Source organism: Anoplopoma fimbria, chromosome 24 (assembly GCF_027596085.1).
Source record: "Anoplopoma fimbria isolate UVic2021 breed Golden Eagle Sablefish chromosome 24, Afim_UVic_2022, whole genome shotgun sequence".
NCBI lineage: Eukaryota > Metazoa > Chordata > Actinopteri > Perciformes > Anoplopomatidae > Anoplopoma > Anoplopoma fimbria.
The window spans coordinates 2493680-2507569 of record NC_072472.1 but is presented as its reverse complement, the minus strand read 5'-3'; the positions used below and the strand labels follow the sequence as shown (position 1 = coordinate 2507569).

Below are 13890 nucleotides of genomic sequence, written 5' to 3'. Positions count from 1 at the left end.
GGTTTCTGGTGCGTGAAATGAATAATACATCTTGTTCCACATAAACCAGTGTTTTCTAAAAGGGTCTATAAGATTTAACAAAATACCTCAAAGAATCAGCAAGTCAGCTATTTTTGTACAGTGATTATTTTCAGATAAAGTTTAACTACATCGTTTGCTTTTTGTAATTTCATTCTAAAGGTTGGCTGGTTTATTTTAGGTTTAATCAGATCTCAGTTTTTATAAACCAATATTAAGCTATACAGTTGAATTAAATTCACTTGGATTAAGAACTTCAACTATTTTGACAAGAGGTGAGATTTAAGTTGAATGTAACGTGACAAACGATTCCGTGTTATTTTCACACTTTCTCGTGACTAGGACTTCCTTACATGTCACGCTTGCAAATGTGTTGGGGACCCTGTTGTGATATTAATCTTATTTATTATTTATTTTTAGAGTTCACAGGCTCAGGTGTAAACACAGCCTCAGGTACGATGAAGCACCGTGATGGACACGCAGAAAGAGATATCACCTTCATTCTGTTTGCCTCCCAGTAGAGGAGAGATAACGGCTGACACCGAGTCCACGATCACCGCCTTGACGGAGCCGCCGCCGACAGACGCCTAACACCAAATGTGACAAAATGAGATTACAGAAAATTTGATCTGTCTCCCTCGTATGTTCCCACAGGTACAACGGGAGCGTTGGTATATTTTAAGCAAAAGTGGGGTAAGAAAACAAACCTGCTGAAGCCTGCCACCGCGAAGGCCGTACAGACAGTCGAGGAGAGAGAAGACGTCGAACAAACGGAAGACGTGGATCCTCTGCAGAGCCTCCATCTGTGAAACGACAGACTGTCTCACCTTGTGTTTCATTACTCATCGTGTGATATTGTTATTAATCTCAACCCTCCGTCAGCTCACCTGCTCTTCTGTGTTGCTCGTTTCCGCTTGCAGCATCTGAAGCAGGCGGCCGGCAGTCAGGCCTCCCGTCGTATCGATAAATATAACGCTCTGTTTGAGTTGGTAGGAAATGTGCACCGCGACACCGAAACACACCTAGAAGAGACAAGACGAGCACGCAGGGAATAGCTGGAGATAGCACGGGTCATTTGTGTTAGCTAAACGCAGAAAAGAATGATTTCAGCCGGAGTACAACTTCGTATTCTATAGTCGAAGGGGGAATTTTAAAAAAGAGGGAATTTATGAGGCTGAAATTATCAGTGGTGGAGAGGGGGGGGAAAAGCTCACCTGAGATTTGCCACTTCCCGGGCCTCCTGACAGCTCCGTTATCTCTCCAGTATACAGGCCTGAATCCAGCAGTTTATCTAAGCTGCAAGAAACAAGGTGCAATTTATTCTCACAACTACCATCCGATGTAATAAACAATTAAGTCAAGGGACGTCTGTAGCGCCAAGAAAAACTGCAGCTGGGTGAACGCAATAAAGAAACAGAGCTTGCATAAGGTTCCAGACTATTCTTAAGATGTTTTGCCAATTCCGAATTTCAGTTGCTGTTTCATAGCTTCTTATCAAACTGAGCCACCGGCTGCATCTTTCCAATTGAATCCAACCAAAAAATGTGGCTTTCCATTAATCCTTGTAGGTGTGTGTGTGTGTGTGTGTGTGTGTGTGTGTGTGTGTGTGTGTGTGTGTGTGTGTGTGTGTGTGTGTGTGTTTACAGGTGGCATTGTTTGTTAGTTACAAGTCTAATGGGTTTGTCTACTGAAGATATTTGGTGCAATTTACATAAATTTCCAACAAAGAATTAAGTGAAATACAGTACGTTGCTAAATATAAAGTATATCCTTTTTTTAATGCATTTGCTGTTGTAATCAAGTGTATTTTATTCTTTTTTTGGTTCCCAAGGCCAAGAATGGAATTCTGACAACATATACAACTCCTCTCTATAGGCTCTCTTTAACACCACTCTGATCAATCAATTCCCATTTCACAATCCAGGAGAGTAGCGCTGGACGTCTGCAGGTGGATCCTACATTCATTCACATTCATTCACATTCATTCACATTCATTCACATTCATTCACATTCATTCACAGGACTTGTCGTTGGTTCTTTGCTGCTGCCGAGGTAAATCTTCCCTGAGCTCCACCTTCATACACCCCTGACCGTTTATACATGACCTCCTCCACCTCCGTACATCTGCTCTTTTTATGTGTTCACACAGCAGGAAACCTACGCGATAAATCACTAAAGGTCCATTCATTTTCATACTGAACTGAGTGAACAGAGGTTAAAAGTGTTGCCATGGTTGCAAGTTTCACAATCAGCGGTCAACGGCCAATAACACTGCTGTGCTCCGTTAACCTTACTTTACCGATCTGATTTCCTTTTGTGAGCGATAAGTTGTGCTGAGCGAGAGCACAACGGGTGTCAGCTTCCTCTTTAGGCGTGTTCAGTCTTCCCAGCTGTGTGTAACAACAGGAAGAAATGCCTCAACATCTATGCTTGGAAAGCATGAATGCAGCATTAGAGTAGATGGAATGGGAAAGTAGCTAAAAGACTGCCATAGATCAAGTCTGATGGAAATGCATGGTTACATTTTCCACACTTTCTCTCCCATATTCTCTTTTTCAGCTGCTGGTTGACTTGTTGGGGCAGATTTTTGTTTATATGTATTTATGTTTCACACATCCACAGTGAAGTTGAGAAGTGGGAGGAGGAGTTTCAGGAGATCTGATCAATCAAAGAAATGTATTCCTTGGTAAAAGGTTTTTTTGGGGTAGTTTTTTCATTTTGCCACGGAGAGAGGATGTCGTATGTAGGATGTAGATTGTGAAGCCATCTGAGGCTGATTTGTGATATTGGGCTATAAAAATAAATTGAATAGAATCAGCCAATATTCGTTCTAAATACTTTAATGGGTGGTCAATTAAAAGGTCGATCAGAAGAACCAATCAAATGGCACAAAACATGTGAAACAATTCCTCTATTCACCACTGAAATGTCTTCACTCGTCTTCATTCTGCCTCACTGTACAGACATGTTACAGGTACAGACATGTTATTTACATCAGTCACAGTGTTATGTATAATATTTAATCACGCAAACATTCATCACCCTGGTTGCAACAACAACTTTGGTCCATCTCGCAAATGCAACACATTAACCCAGTCACAGACTACCGCTCCACCAGGTTTTCCTCAAACCAAAGTCTCCTGCTTTCATTGGCTCTAGCCAAAGGTCCAGATATTCAGGCTGCTAGAGTAGAGTGGGTTTAGAGGTCAGGTTTGGGTCATCTTGGATATGTTCAGGATCTACAGTATGTTGCATCATTTTGTTTCCAAATGATCTTATTTGCTCCTCCAAGACAACCAAACAACCAAACAACCAAACAACCAAACAACCGAGGTATTTAGGATACTCCCTTACTTCAATGTTGAGGAATGCTAAGGATATGTTGCATTAAAGACATTTAAATGGGAATTTACAGTGAGGAAAAACACTTTCTGTAACAGTGGTTCCTCATTCTTGAATTCCCAGAGGAGAAATGTGGTTTTGCAACAACACAAAGACAGAATATGTACAAATACAAACATAAAGTACTAAGTAAAAACAATAAGAGGTTTTTAAAACTGAAATAAGAACAGAAACTATACAAGAGCTGTTTTGTTTCGGTGTTTATATTAGTTTAAGCATGGGCTGGGTATCAAACCTCAACACTCTGAGTGTTAGCCTAAATATGTCCATAGCACTGAATACCATAACCAACCAAGTGCTAACCTAGTAAGTGGAATTCAGTATTTTCTTTTGGAAAAGTACACATAAAACACTGCTGCATTAGAGAATACCAGCTTTATGTGACCTCACTGCAGGTATTTCCATTGCCACCACTTGTAAAAGACTGACTGTTTTCATCATCACCACTGTAGTGTTTGCTGTCATAAGTGTTTGCTTTCACCGTCTGCTCTTTCAGCACCGGGATGTTTTGATTTGTTTCTGTTGACGCTCAGTGATCTGTGTAGTTTGTGGAATGCCATCATCTTCGCCTGCGCCTGAGCTGACGGATGTGACAGCGCTGCAGTTAAATCTACATAGCCAAGGTCTCTCAGCGTGAAGGTTAAGCCTCGCTGGAAGCCTGCGGCCGGTTAATAGTGGTTCTCATCACCCTCAGCCTGATTGTGGAGAGGAGGATCGGTGGCGACGGACATACTTGTAGTATTCCTGCCTCCTCTGACGGCGGAGTGAAGAGGGTTTCACTGTGGATGAAACAGCAGGTCGCGTTCTTGTAAGAGCTCAGAAGGATGAAAAGTGATTTTCCTTGAAGAGTTTACAGATTGCGAGTTTCTCGTGGGCTGCACTCTTCAGCAGGGATGCTCAGATACATGTTTATAAAATGATATGCATTATAAACTGTCCTTTTAGGTTTCGATCATTTTGTTGCTGCAGTAAAAAGGTTAACACTTGGATTGTAATTCCTGTTATTTTAAACGTCATTTTAACAAGTTGCTGGTGTAGAAATGTAGAAAACCTATTTATTTATTAATATATTACAAACTGTTTTACAATGGTAGCATTGTTTTAGTCAAGCCTGATGTTGCTTTACACATAAAAAAAAAGATCCCGGTCTCCGGTTCTGCTGGTTGAAGCCAATGCAGAAGTGTCTTTAAAGCTGCATTCTCTCTCCTGTCCACCAGGGGGCGACTCCTCTGGTTGTATAGAAGTCTATGAGAAAATGACTCTACTTCTCTCTTGATTTATTCCCTCAGTAAACATTGTAAACATGAGTTTATGGTCTCAATCTCTAGTTTCAAGTCTTCTTCAATACAGCATGATGTTCATTTAGTAAATGATGCTCCATTTAGAGTCAAACAGACCATAAAGCAGGGGATGCTTTAGGGCGGGGCTGCCTTGTGATTGACAGGTCTCTACCAGAGCGATATCCTGCATCTCTACGTCACTATTCCTCAGTCCAAATACGGTAACTTCCAATCACTGGTTGCAAAACGCCAAGATAGCGAACGGCTTACTTGCCGAACTCAAAGCCTTATAACGTAAACCATAAACTATGGGCATACAGCTCATTTATCAAACACTTGTGTCGGATTGGCCCTCGTTACCGGCTGATAAATCCCAAGGTATCTATATCAGGACTAAAAACGTCCCATCGGTGCATCCCGTCTCATCATCCCTGTGGCGTCTAAAGGTCTTTATCTTAGAGTACGACTAAAGTGGAAGCAATGAAGAGGCTCAAATGTTGTTGTGAGAGTATGACTATCTAATTTTTAATTCCTGTGGACTGATATTTCTTTCCAGTTGCCATACTCAGAAACCTGGATAATAATTATACAAAAAACCTGGTGGAAATAACAGCATCACACTGGTGTCTTTTGCAGCTTCTTTGTAGAGCCTGCTGTGGGCTCAGGAGAATTTCTCATGAGACAGGTTAGACAGAAAACATTGTTTGCCATTTTAAATGGGTTTTCAAGTGACGGAGGCTGAATCTGCTCTTCACTTGATCGCACCCAAACATTTCTACAAGCAGCCGAGAAATGGCATTATAATATCATCGTGTCAAAACACCATCAGGTGTTGGCAAAAATATTATGTAGGCTACAAGATACACAAGGTGATGACAGCAATAAGCCATTATCATCGCTTATCATCCATCTGTTAGTTTGACAAATAACCGCAGCAGCAGGAAATCTGATAAGGTTTGTTTAGTTTTATTCTTTCTTTCTCTCTGTTTGTCTTTGTAAACTGTTTGGTTCTCTCTCTGCAGCTTAAAATGAAATGAGAGCCATTTATCATTTGTTATTCATGATTATACTGCGTTTGTTTGCGATGGAGGTGTTTGAAATGCGAGACGCATTAGTGTGTTATTGTGCTGCCAAAGACGTCTTGATATTTAATGAGACTGCTAAATAATGGTTAAACTCTAATTAGTTAAGAATAGAACAATATGCTTTGCATTTTAAAATGGGATATAGCCTTTACCAGGTAGAAAAGTAAGGTTAAACTATACATTTAGTTATTTATTATAATATATTGGAAGGTTTTCTTTGAGCTCTTTTGATTTTGGAATGACATTTCTATTAGTTGGCTGAAATAAGACCAAAAACTTAAAAAGTCTCCGTCCGTCACCTTCTTTTTATTCCTGTCAGGGCTCAGGACTTTCATACACTGTGCATATATCAAAGAGCCGGTAGAAGAAAAAGAAACAGACATTAAAATAATATGCCAAAAGGTGTCTAGCAGCTGACGTGACTGAAAGAAGCTGAAGAGAAGTCCAAACAGTGTTCACGGCCTAAAGAGCTTCTGGCTACGTTCTCTCAGAGAAAAGCTTTTAGGAAAAAAGAATCACAGTTATCTGCTGTTATAATGAATATTGTTTTTCTACATCCATTAAACTGATTCTGACGCAGAGACCATAGTGAAACCTGCATTCTCTCTCCTGTCCACCAGGGGGCGACTCCTCTGGTTGTATAGAAGTCTATGAGAAAATGACTCTACTTCTCTCTTGATTTATTCCCTCAGTAAACATTGTAAACATGAGTTTATGGTCTCAATCTCTAGTTTCAAGTCTTCTTCAATACAGCATGATGTTCATTTAGTCAATACTTAGTAAGTACAGTCCAAAGATTCTCACTTCCGTACGGTGGTTGCAAAAAACCAAGATGGCGACGGTCAAAATCACATTACATTATTACATTACATTACAGTCATTTAGCAGACGCTTTTATCCAAAGCGACTTACAGTCAGTAGTATATTACATATCATTCACCCATTCACACACTGATGACAGGCTACCATCAAGGTGCCACCATCAGACTCTAACTAACATTCATGCAACATCCAGTCCACACCGATGGCAAGCCTTCAGGAGCAACTTGGGGTTAAGTGACTTGCCCAAGGACACATCGACTGCCGAGGCCAGGTATCGAACCACCGACCCTCTGATTGGAGAACTACCTTGCTCTCCACTACGCCACAGCCGCATCACTGAACTCACTGAACTCAAGCCTTCAAAACGACAGTCCACAAACCAAATGCCTTGCAGAAGTGATTCCCCCTGTGACCCTGTCGCCAAGCAACCATGATAACACATCAGTATAACTTTCTTATCTTAGATGAGGAGTGATACTGAAAGGTCAAACAAATCAGACGTCACTGCAGTGCTATGTGGGTATTACATCACATCTATGAACCAATCAGATTGCTTGATTTGAGCGACCCTTTTTATAATGAGAGGAAATCTAATACTTAGCCGAACCCCATTTACATCAGTGAGGATTATAATTATTAGAAACCATCCATCCATCTTCCGTAACCGCTTATTAAACAGCAACACAAATTGCAGCCTCCAATCTGGAACCAAAGTTGAATCCCCACCTCCCTAAAACAGTTTCAACAGGTAGTAAGGATTTATTCCAGGCCTGATGTATTGGACTGCACTAGCTTAAGCTAGGTGTAGCCAAGTGTGCGAAACACTGGAGGTTCGAGACCCCTTGATTGACGATTGAGACCCCCTGAAAGCCTCGATTGGCTTAAAAATGACGGGGGTCTCCAGAATCATAAAAAATATATTTTTCACGTCACAATTGTCACTAAAATGTTTTTTAAAAAGCTTAGTAATGCCCAACAGTTTTCATTATTCAAACTGCAAAACATGTATTCACAGATATGAATAGTGAGCGTCAAAGACGACCTCCAGCTGTCAATGATGTAATGTAATGTAATGTAATGACACAGCCCGCCAGAGACGCAACAGGTTGCCGTCTTCACGTCTGTTTGTGGACCTAAATGGACAACTTTGATCCAGTGCCTTTCATGAGAACCTGGGTTAAAGCAGGACATCGTCTCTCGTCTCCTTGGACACCAGGACGGCAACTAGGAGAGGCTAAACAAAGGTCCATGTGGACCTGGTCTGACCGTGTGCATGCGTGTCAGAAAGAGAGGGTGCGTGTTGTGTTGCCGGGCGTAGTAGTTGTGTTGTCATACTGACTGCACATAGTGTGACACCATGGACAGCAAACAGCATCATTCATCAGTTCGTCTCCTCACCAGCAGAGCGCAGCCAAGACACACAAATCACAGCCTTCACTCACACGGCGGGTTCAGTTTCATATCACACAAATCTGAAAAGCACTAACTAATTTATGAAAACCACTTAAAAGGAGCTCACGGAGAGGGGTAAAAACACCTGTGGTCATTAATTATGCCGTAACAGTGAGTTTAAGTGTAGAAAAGAAACCCGCCTATAAATTATGCCAAGCCGGCCCATTTCACAGATCTGTCCGGGTCAGTCTGCGTCCCGGCTGAAGAATCCTTCCCCTTCTTTAGAAGGTGAGGATTTATGTGCTTGGCTCGGTGCTGTGGCTGCATACAGATGACTGTGAGGTCAGCACACGTCTCTGTGCAAATCTTTTCATTCAGGTGCTGCGTCTCACTTTTGCGGGTTTAATCCGAAGCAGTGCTGTGATTCAGTGCTACGCTGGGAACGGTGGGGAATGTTGGGCTTCTTTCAAGTCATAAAATTTAGATTTTTAAGATGTAACGCAAAAATGTCTTAAAGGGACTTGTCAGCGAAGTTTCTTTTTGGGTGGAGAGTAGTCTAGCATGAGGCCAAGTTACTGCAGCTGACGTATCAGAAACCACTTTAAGGCTGCGTTTACGAGCCAAATGGAACAACAAGCGAAGAAGTGAGCTCTAGCTGCTGAAATGTAGCACACATGCCAAATTTAAAACACTCTATTGCTCTGCTGTATTTTTAACTGCAGCTACCGTACTCCATATGCTCGTTCCACTTGCACAGTTCAATGCAAATTGGATTTTAAAAACACTGAAAAGATTTTAGTTTGATAAAAATGGATCGATGCAGAGGAATCTGGTTACAGGACATCTTGTAATGCACAATAATATTGATTTCATGTGTTATCCTGTGATTGAGGACAGTCAGTGCTGGTCTGCAAAGCTGAAGAGCAAAAACTGCAGAAATGATGCACATGACTACATTACATTTAAATACAGCCGTTGCTCAAACAATGGCAGTTTAAGCACAAATGAATCAGGTGCAACATGTAGAAAATACAGCTACTACTACGACTAAACAAATACTTTAATCTGAAATACATCATCAGGCTACACGCTTAAATAAGCATCACCACAATTTAACCTTGGCCTCTAAACTGAAAATGTCTTTTAATTCAATATTTTGGAGGGTTGTCCTGAGGAATACATATTGGTTTTGGAGGTGAATCTCCCCTCTCCCTTTAAGCTCTTGCAGCACTGAGCCCACCGTCAAATCCCCGAGACAAAGCAGCGTGCTCTGCTGTGTGTGCAGAATTGTCTTTACCTTGGATTTCCAGTGGAGAGGATGGATGTTGAGCTCAATAGTTCTTCGTACAGATCGGCGCCTGACACGGGGAACGCCGCGTGTTGGGCCAGCAGCACTCGGCGGATGGCAAACAGAGCCTGAAACAGACAAATGTACAGCGTGAGGATGGGACAAAGGGAACACTCAGAATACGTTGATTGTGCTGAATTCCCATTATCGGGATAATCAAGAATATTGCAACGTGAGTGACAATCATGGTAGAGAAGTGAAAATAAAGCATGATTTTAAAAATACATGAATTATAATTCACAATGTTGCTATTTTCATGTATTCAACGTTTTTATGCTATTTTTAAGAGCGACCCTTTGCTACTTAGAACTGCACTCCAGCAAATTAATAAAAAGCCTCACACCAGTTTTGTTGGCAAAAATGTTGGGCTGGATATTGCGATACAAAAAATACATCTTGTCAGGCTTGATTTGTTTTGTTTCCGGACCATTTCTAAATGGCAAAGAACACCGATTTCTCAATTTAAAAGATTGCTTTCACTCTTTTCCTGACTGGCTTCTGCAAGACTTTGATTGACAAATTGGAATTGTTTGTCCTTTTCTAAACAGTTTCCAACGACAGCTTCACGGGGGCATCCTTAAAAATGTTTTATCACCCGGATTCACTTTTTCTTTTCTTCACTTTTGATGAGCTAGCAAAACAGTTAAAAGTTGTTTTTATTAGCCTTATTGTGCTGCAAGATTAAACCTCTGCGGAGACCTCACGAATAACCAACTTCAAAGACATTTCTTTTTTTGTTGTTTAGTGATAATGTTTGCTGCTTGACTAGACTTCCAAAATACTTTTAACACAATAGAGCTAAACTATATTGACATTTAGACACAATTATGTCCAACAACAAACTCAGATGGGGAGTTTGTATTCTACCTCTCATCAATAGAAGCCCAAATGGGTTCACAGTGAGACCAAATATACAAATCAAAGGAAAACATTATTAGTATAGAGTATATTCTGTATGCATTCTGACTTGGCATGCATCAAATAAACTGATCTCATATTGTTTGAGTGGACTATTCAGTCCTGCAAATGAAATACCAAGTTTTTAAAGGAGTCCCGGCTCCTACGATGGTCCCGTGTAACAAAACCGTTTAGGGTTTCAGTCGAAATTAGAGCGGGAGATAAAGCAACCCTACAACTGTCTTAGAAATCTGCTCGGTGCTTCATCTAAAATCCAGCAAAAGTATACAAATAGTCGTTTTTCCCCCAGATCTGGGCACAAAAAGGATCTATTGCAGATATTGTCTGCCTGGAGAAGTTTCGATACTACTTGGTACCGGGTTATTTAGGTCGATACCTAAACATCAGGCACAGATAAGAAGCCCTGGCTTTCATTCTGATTGGTCTCATTGGCTTGGCAGAGAGGAGTTCCTCCTGCCGAGTTCATATCCAAAAGCAGAAATGTATTTAGGGAAAATAAGGCAAATCTGTTGGGTCTCAATTAGTGCGAAACACTGGTGCCCCAATTTGGGATGTGGGCTCAAAAGATGGTTTTTACATGGAAACCTCGCCTTGAGCAGCTCCAGTTGAAGTGAAGCATCGACCTCATGTCATGTGTGTGTGTGTGTGTGTGTGTGTGTGTGTGTGTGTGTGTGTGTGTGTGTGTGTGTGTGTGTGTGTGTGTGTGTGTGTGTGTGTGCGTGCACAACAATGGTTCAAATCAACAGCGACAAGAGTCCGATGGACCAGAGGGATGCGGGTTATCAGCTCAGGGGATGCCTGCAGGCAGAACAAGCTGGTCATGGGAGTCTAAACCGGGCCAGTTGGAGGAAACCTGAACCCGCTGCAGGCAGTGTTGGGAAAAAAAGGGAAAATGTAATGATCTCATGGGGGGGGGAATAAAACAAAACGTCCATTCATTCTGTGTTGGTATCTTTTAACACTTTCAACTCAAAGCACCTCGATATTTAACACCCGTAATATGTGAAAAATAAGTTATTGTGGATTATTTATTATTACTTGTTTTGATCTTGTTTTTTACTTATGTCTCTTGTTTGCACTATCCGCTCTGCTGCTGTAATCCTGAAAATAATAAAGGATTATCTTATCTTATCTTATGTAAGTCATTGTTGGATCTACAGCCACAGATGTGAGAAGTTTGATAGCCAACGTGAAAAGAACAAGCAAAGTGAGAAAACTACAGATATACAACACACCGTCCAATATATTTCACACTTTTCTAAAGCTCCGCTTAAGTTATTTTCCGCCACATGTCCAGACTGCACGTACAGACGGAGGATGTGTTGCTAACTGAAAAGCTCTCACTCGTCTTCCTACCAAGAGAGCTGGGGTTGACGTCCGTGTGCCCTGTCCTCCCACACAATTATTCACTGATAGACTTTTATCTAGAAGGCCCTTCTGGGTCACTCTCCTTAATAATTGCACTCTTATATTGCTGAAAAAGTTTGGTGGAAAACATTATTTATGATCCGAGAAGAAAAAAATAGTTTTCTGTTATCTATGAGCTCTCTCTCTCTCTCTCTTATTTTTGACTTTTGCTTTCCTCTCTCTCTCTCTCTCTCTCTCTCTCTCTCTCTTATTTTGACTTTTGCTTTCCTAGACACTAGAAACTTTTCTATTGTTTAGTGCTTACTATACAGGATAGGTACACATTTATTCAACTATATTAAAAATACTTATTTTATTTATTATTAGATGCATTTAACTATTTTTGCCATGCGACTTCTGTTTTTATCTCAGAATCACCTTTAATTGCCAAGTATGCATGAACATACAAGGAATGTGACTCTTAATATACTTACACATAAATACAGAATACACAGGACTCTGGACAACTAAGCTGGATAAATAAAGCTAAAGAACAGTGAGGACTGTTATGTGCAAATTATATTTACATATATATAAAAAAGCACCAATGATTAACAATACAATAAGAAATAAAACATCTATATACAAGTCAGGTGTTCTGTTAGCCATACAAATGAATGGATGTATGGACTGGATGATGTACAGTATGTGTAGTGTGTAGGATTGATATTGAAATATAAATATACATGTACAGTAGACACTCAAGTCTTGTTGTAATTGCCGAGTTGGTAAACACAATTAAAAGTAGAGAAAATAATAAAAAGCAAATGAGATCCTCGATCCTTGAATTGAACGTCTGCTGTGAAACAGTTTTGCCCGTCTTGTTAACCAGACGACCCGGCATGTCAGCCGTGTCCAAGCCCAGTGGGAGGTGTGCTTACACTACAGCCACCCCTTTCTCTTAATTATAGCTCACCTAATATAAAACGCTGACGCAATGAGAAACTTGTGCTGCGTGTGGGTGAAACTTTGTGAAAGATCAACATCATACTGGTCAGAGCCTCCCACACCGCAATGTTAATGCCAAGAAAAAAGGTGCGGGTGTCATCTGTTTTTGTTTTTTTATTCTTTCTAACAACGCAAAAGAAAGCTGTGGATTTGATTGTTGCAAGGACGTGATGACGACTTTCATTAAAGATGACATTTGAAATATAAACATATATGAACGATAGAAAAACAATTCTAAAGTGTAGAGGAAAAATACTGATTGAAATATACTGAAAATAGAAAACAATTTGCAATAAGAGAAAGTAAAATACAAACAAAGATTTAATAGAAAAAAAGGTTCAATTATTGATATTTCTCTGTTGTGTAACCACTTGATTTTAAGCGTATTAAGCAGTTTCACCTGTCCTACCTTATGGTTAGAAATGATTAATGTGTAAATGTATTTTTAAATGGTATTTTAATTGTGTGCTTATATTTTTATGATTTAATCTTTTCGAGATTTGGTAATTGTATTGACCTGCAGCCTATGGAAAGCACAATAAAATTATTATTATTATTAATACAAAAGTAAATTAAAAAAGTGTATAAGAAGTGATACTAACACCAGTGCCTAATGGAAACTAAAATAGAAAAGTAATATTGAGAGATATTGTCAATAATATTGAAAAAGTAGTAGAAAAAATATAATGCACATTGATTAATTAAAATAATACTGCAAATAAAAATGGAAATGCAATATTGCACAATGTTGAAAAAAGTAATATTGCACATGTTACTAATGTTGAAAAAAGTGCACATGCATAGTTAAATGTATTTAATGCACATGCACAGTTAAATACAGTATTTAATGAATGCATTGCATGAATTTTACCTTATAAGACACATTGATTAAATAAAATAATACTGCAAATAAAAATGGAAATGCAATATTGCACAATGTTGAAAAAAGTAATATTGCACATGCATAGTTAAATACAGTATTTAATGAATGCATTGCATGAATGTTACCTTATAAGACACTGTGCATCTCTGAGCCAGCTCCTCACAGTCAGAGGAGACCACGTCCTCCACTGTGAAAACAAGACACCATGCTTGTTGTTGTTTTCTTTAATCAACATGAAGCCTTTTTCAACACAAACAACTCACCTGTTTTAATACCAGCAGCTCTCAGGTCCCGAACCAGACCCTCATCCAGACCAGGACACATCCCTTCTCTTAGGACGACCATGCTGTTGCATTTTTAAGTGCTGGTTCATGTGTAACTCTGAAC

General features: G+C 39.9%; 1 protein-coding gene across 1 annotated transcript in view; it reads right to left on the bottom strand.

Annotated features, from left to right (window-relative positions):
- rad51d (RAD51 paralog D) overlaps window positions 1–13890 on the bottom strand; it is an 18870-nt gene extending 4980 nt beyond the window's left edge. The window contains exons 1-7 of the mRNA XM_054625566.1: window positions 13767–13890; window positions 13629–13690; window positions 9297–9415; window positions 1233–1314; window positions 906–1040; window positions 726–821; window positions 515–605 (exon numbers count right to left, since the gene is read on the bottom strand). Of these exons, the coding sequence (XP_054481541.1) occupies window positions 515–605; window positions 726–821; window positions 906–1040; window positions 1233–1314; window positions 9297–9415; window positions 13629–13690; window positions 13767–13848 (667 nt within the window). The 5' untranslated portion in view covers window positions 13849–13890. The remainder of the gene's footprint in view (window positions 1–514; window positions 606–725; window positions 822–905; window positions 1041–1232; window positions 1315–9296; window positions 9416–13628; window positions 13691–13766) is intronic.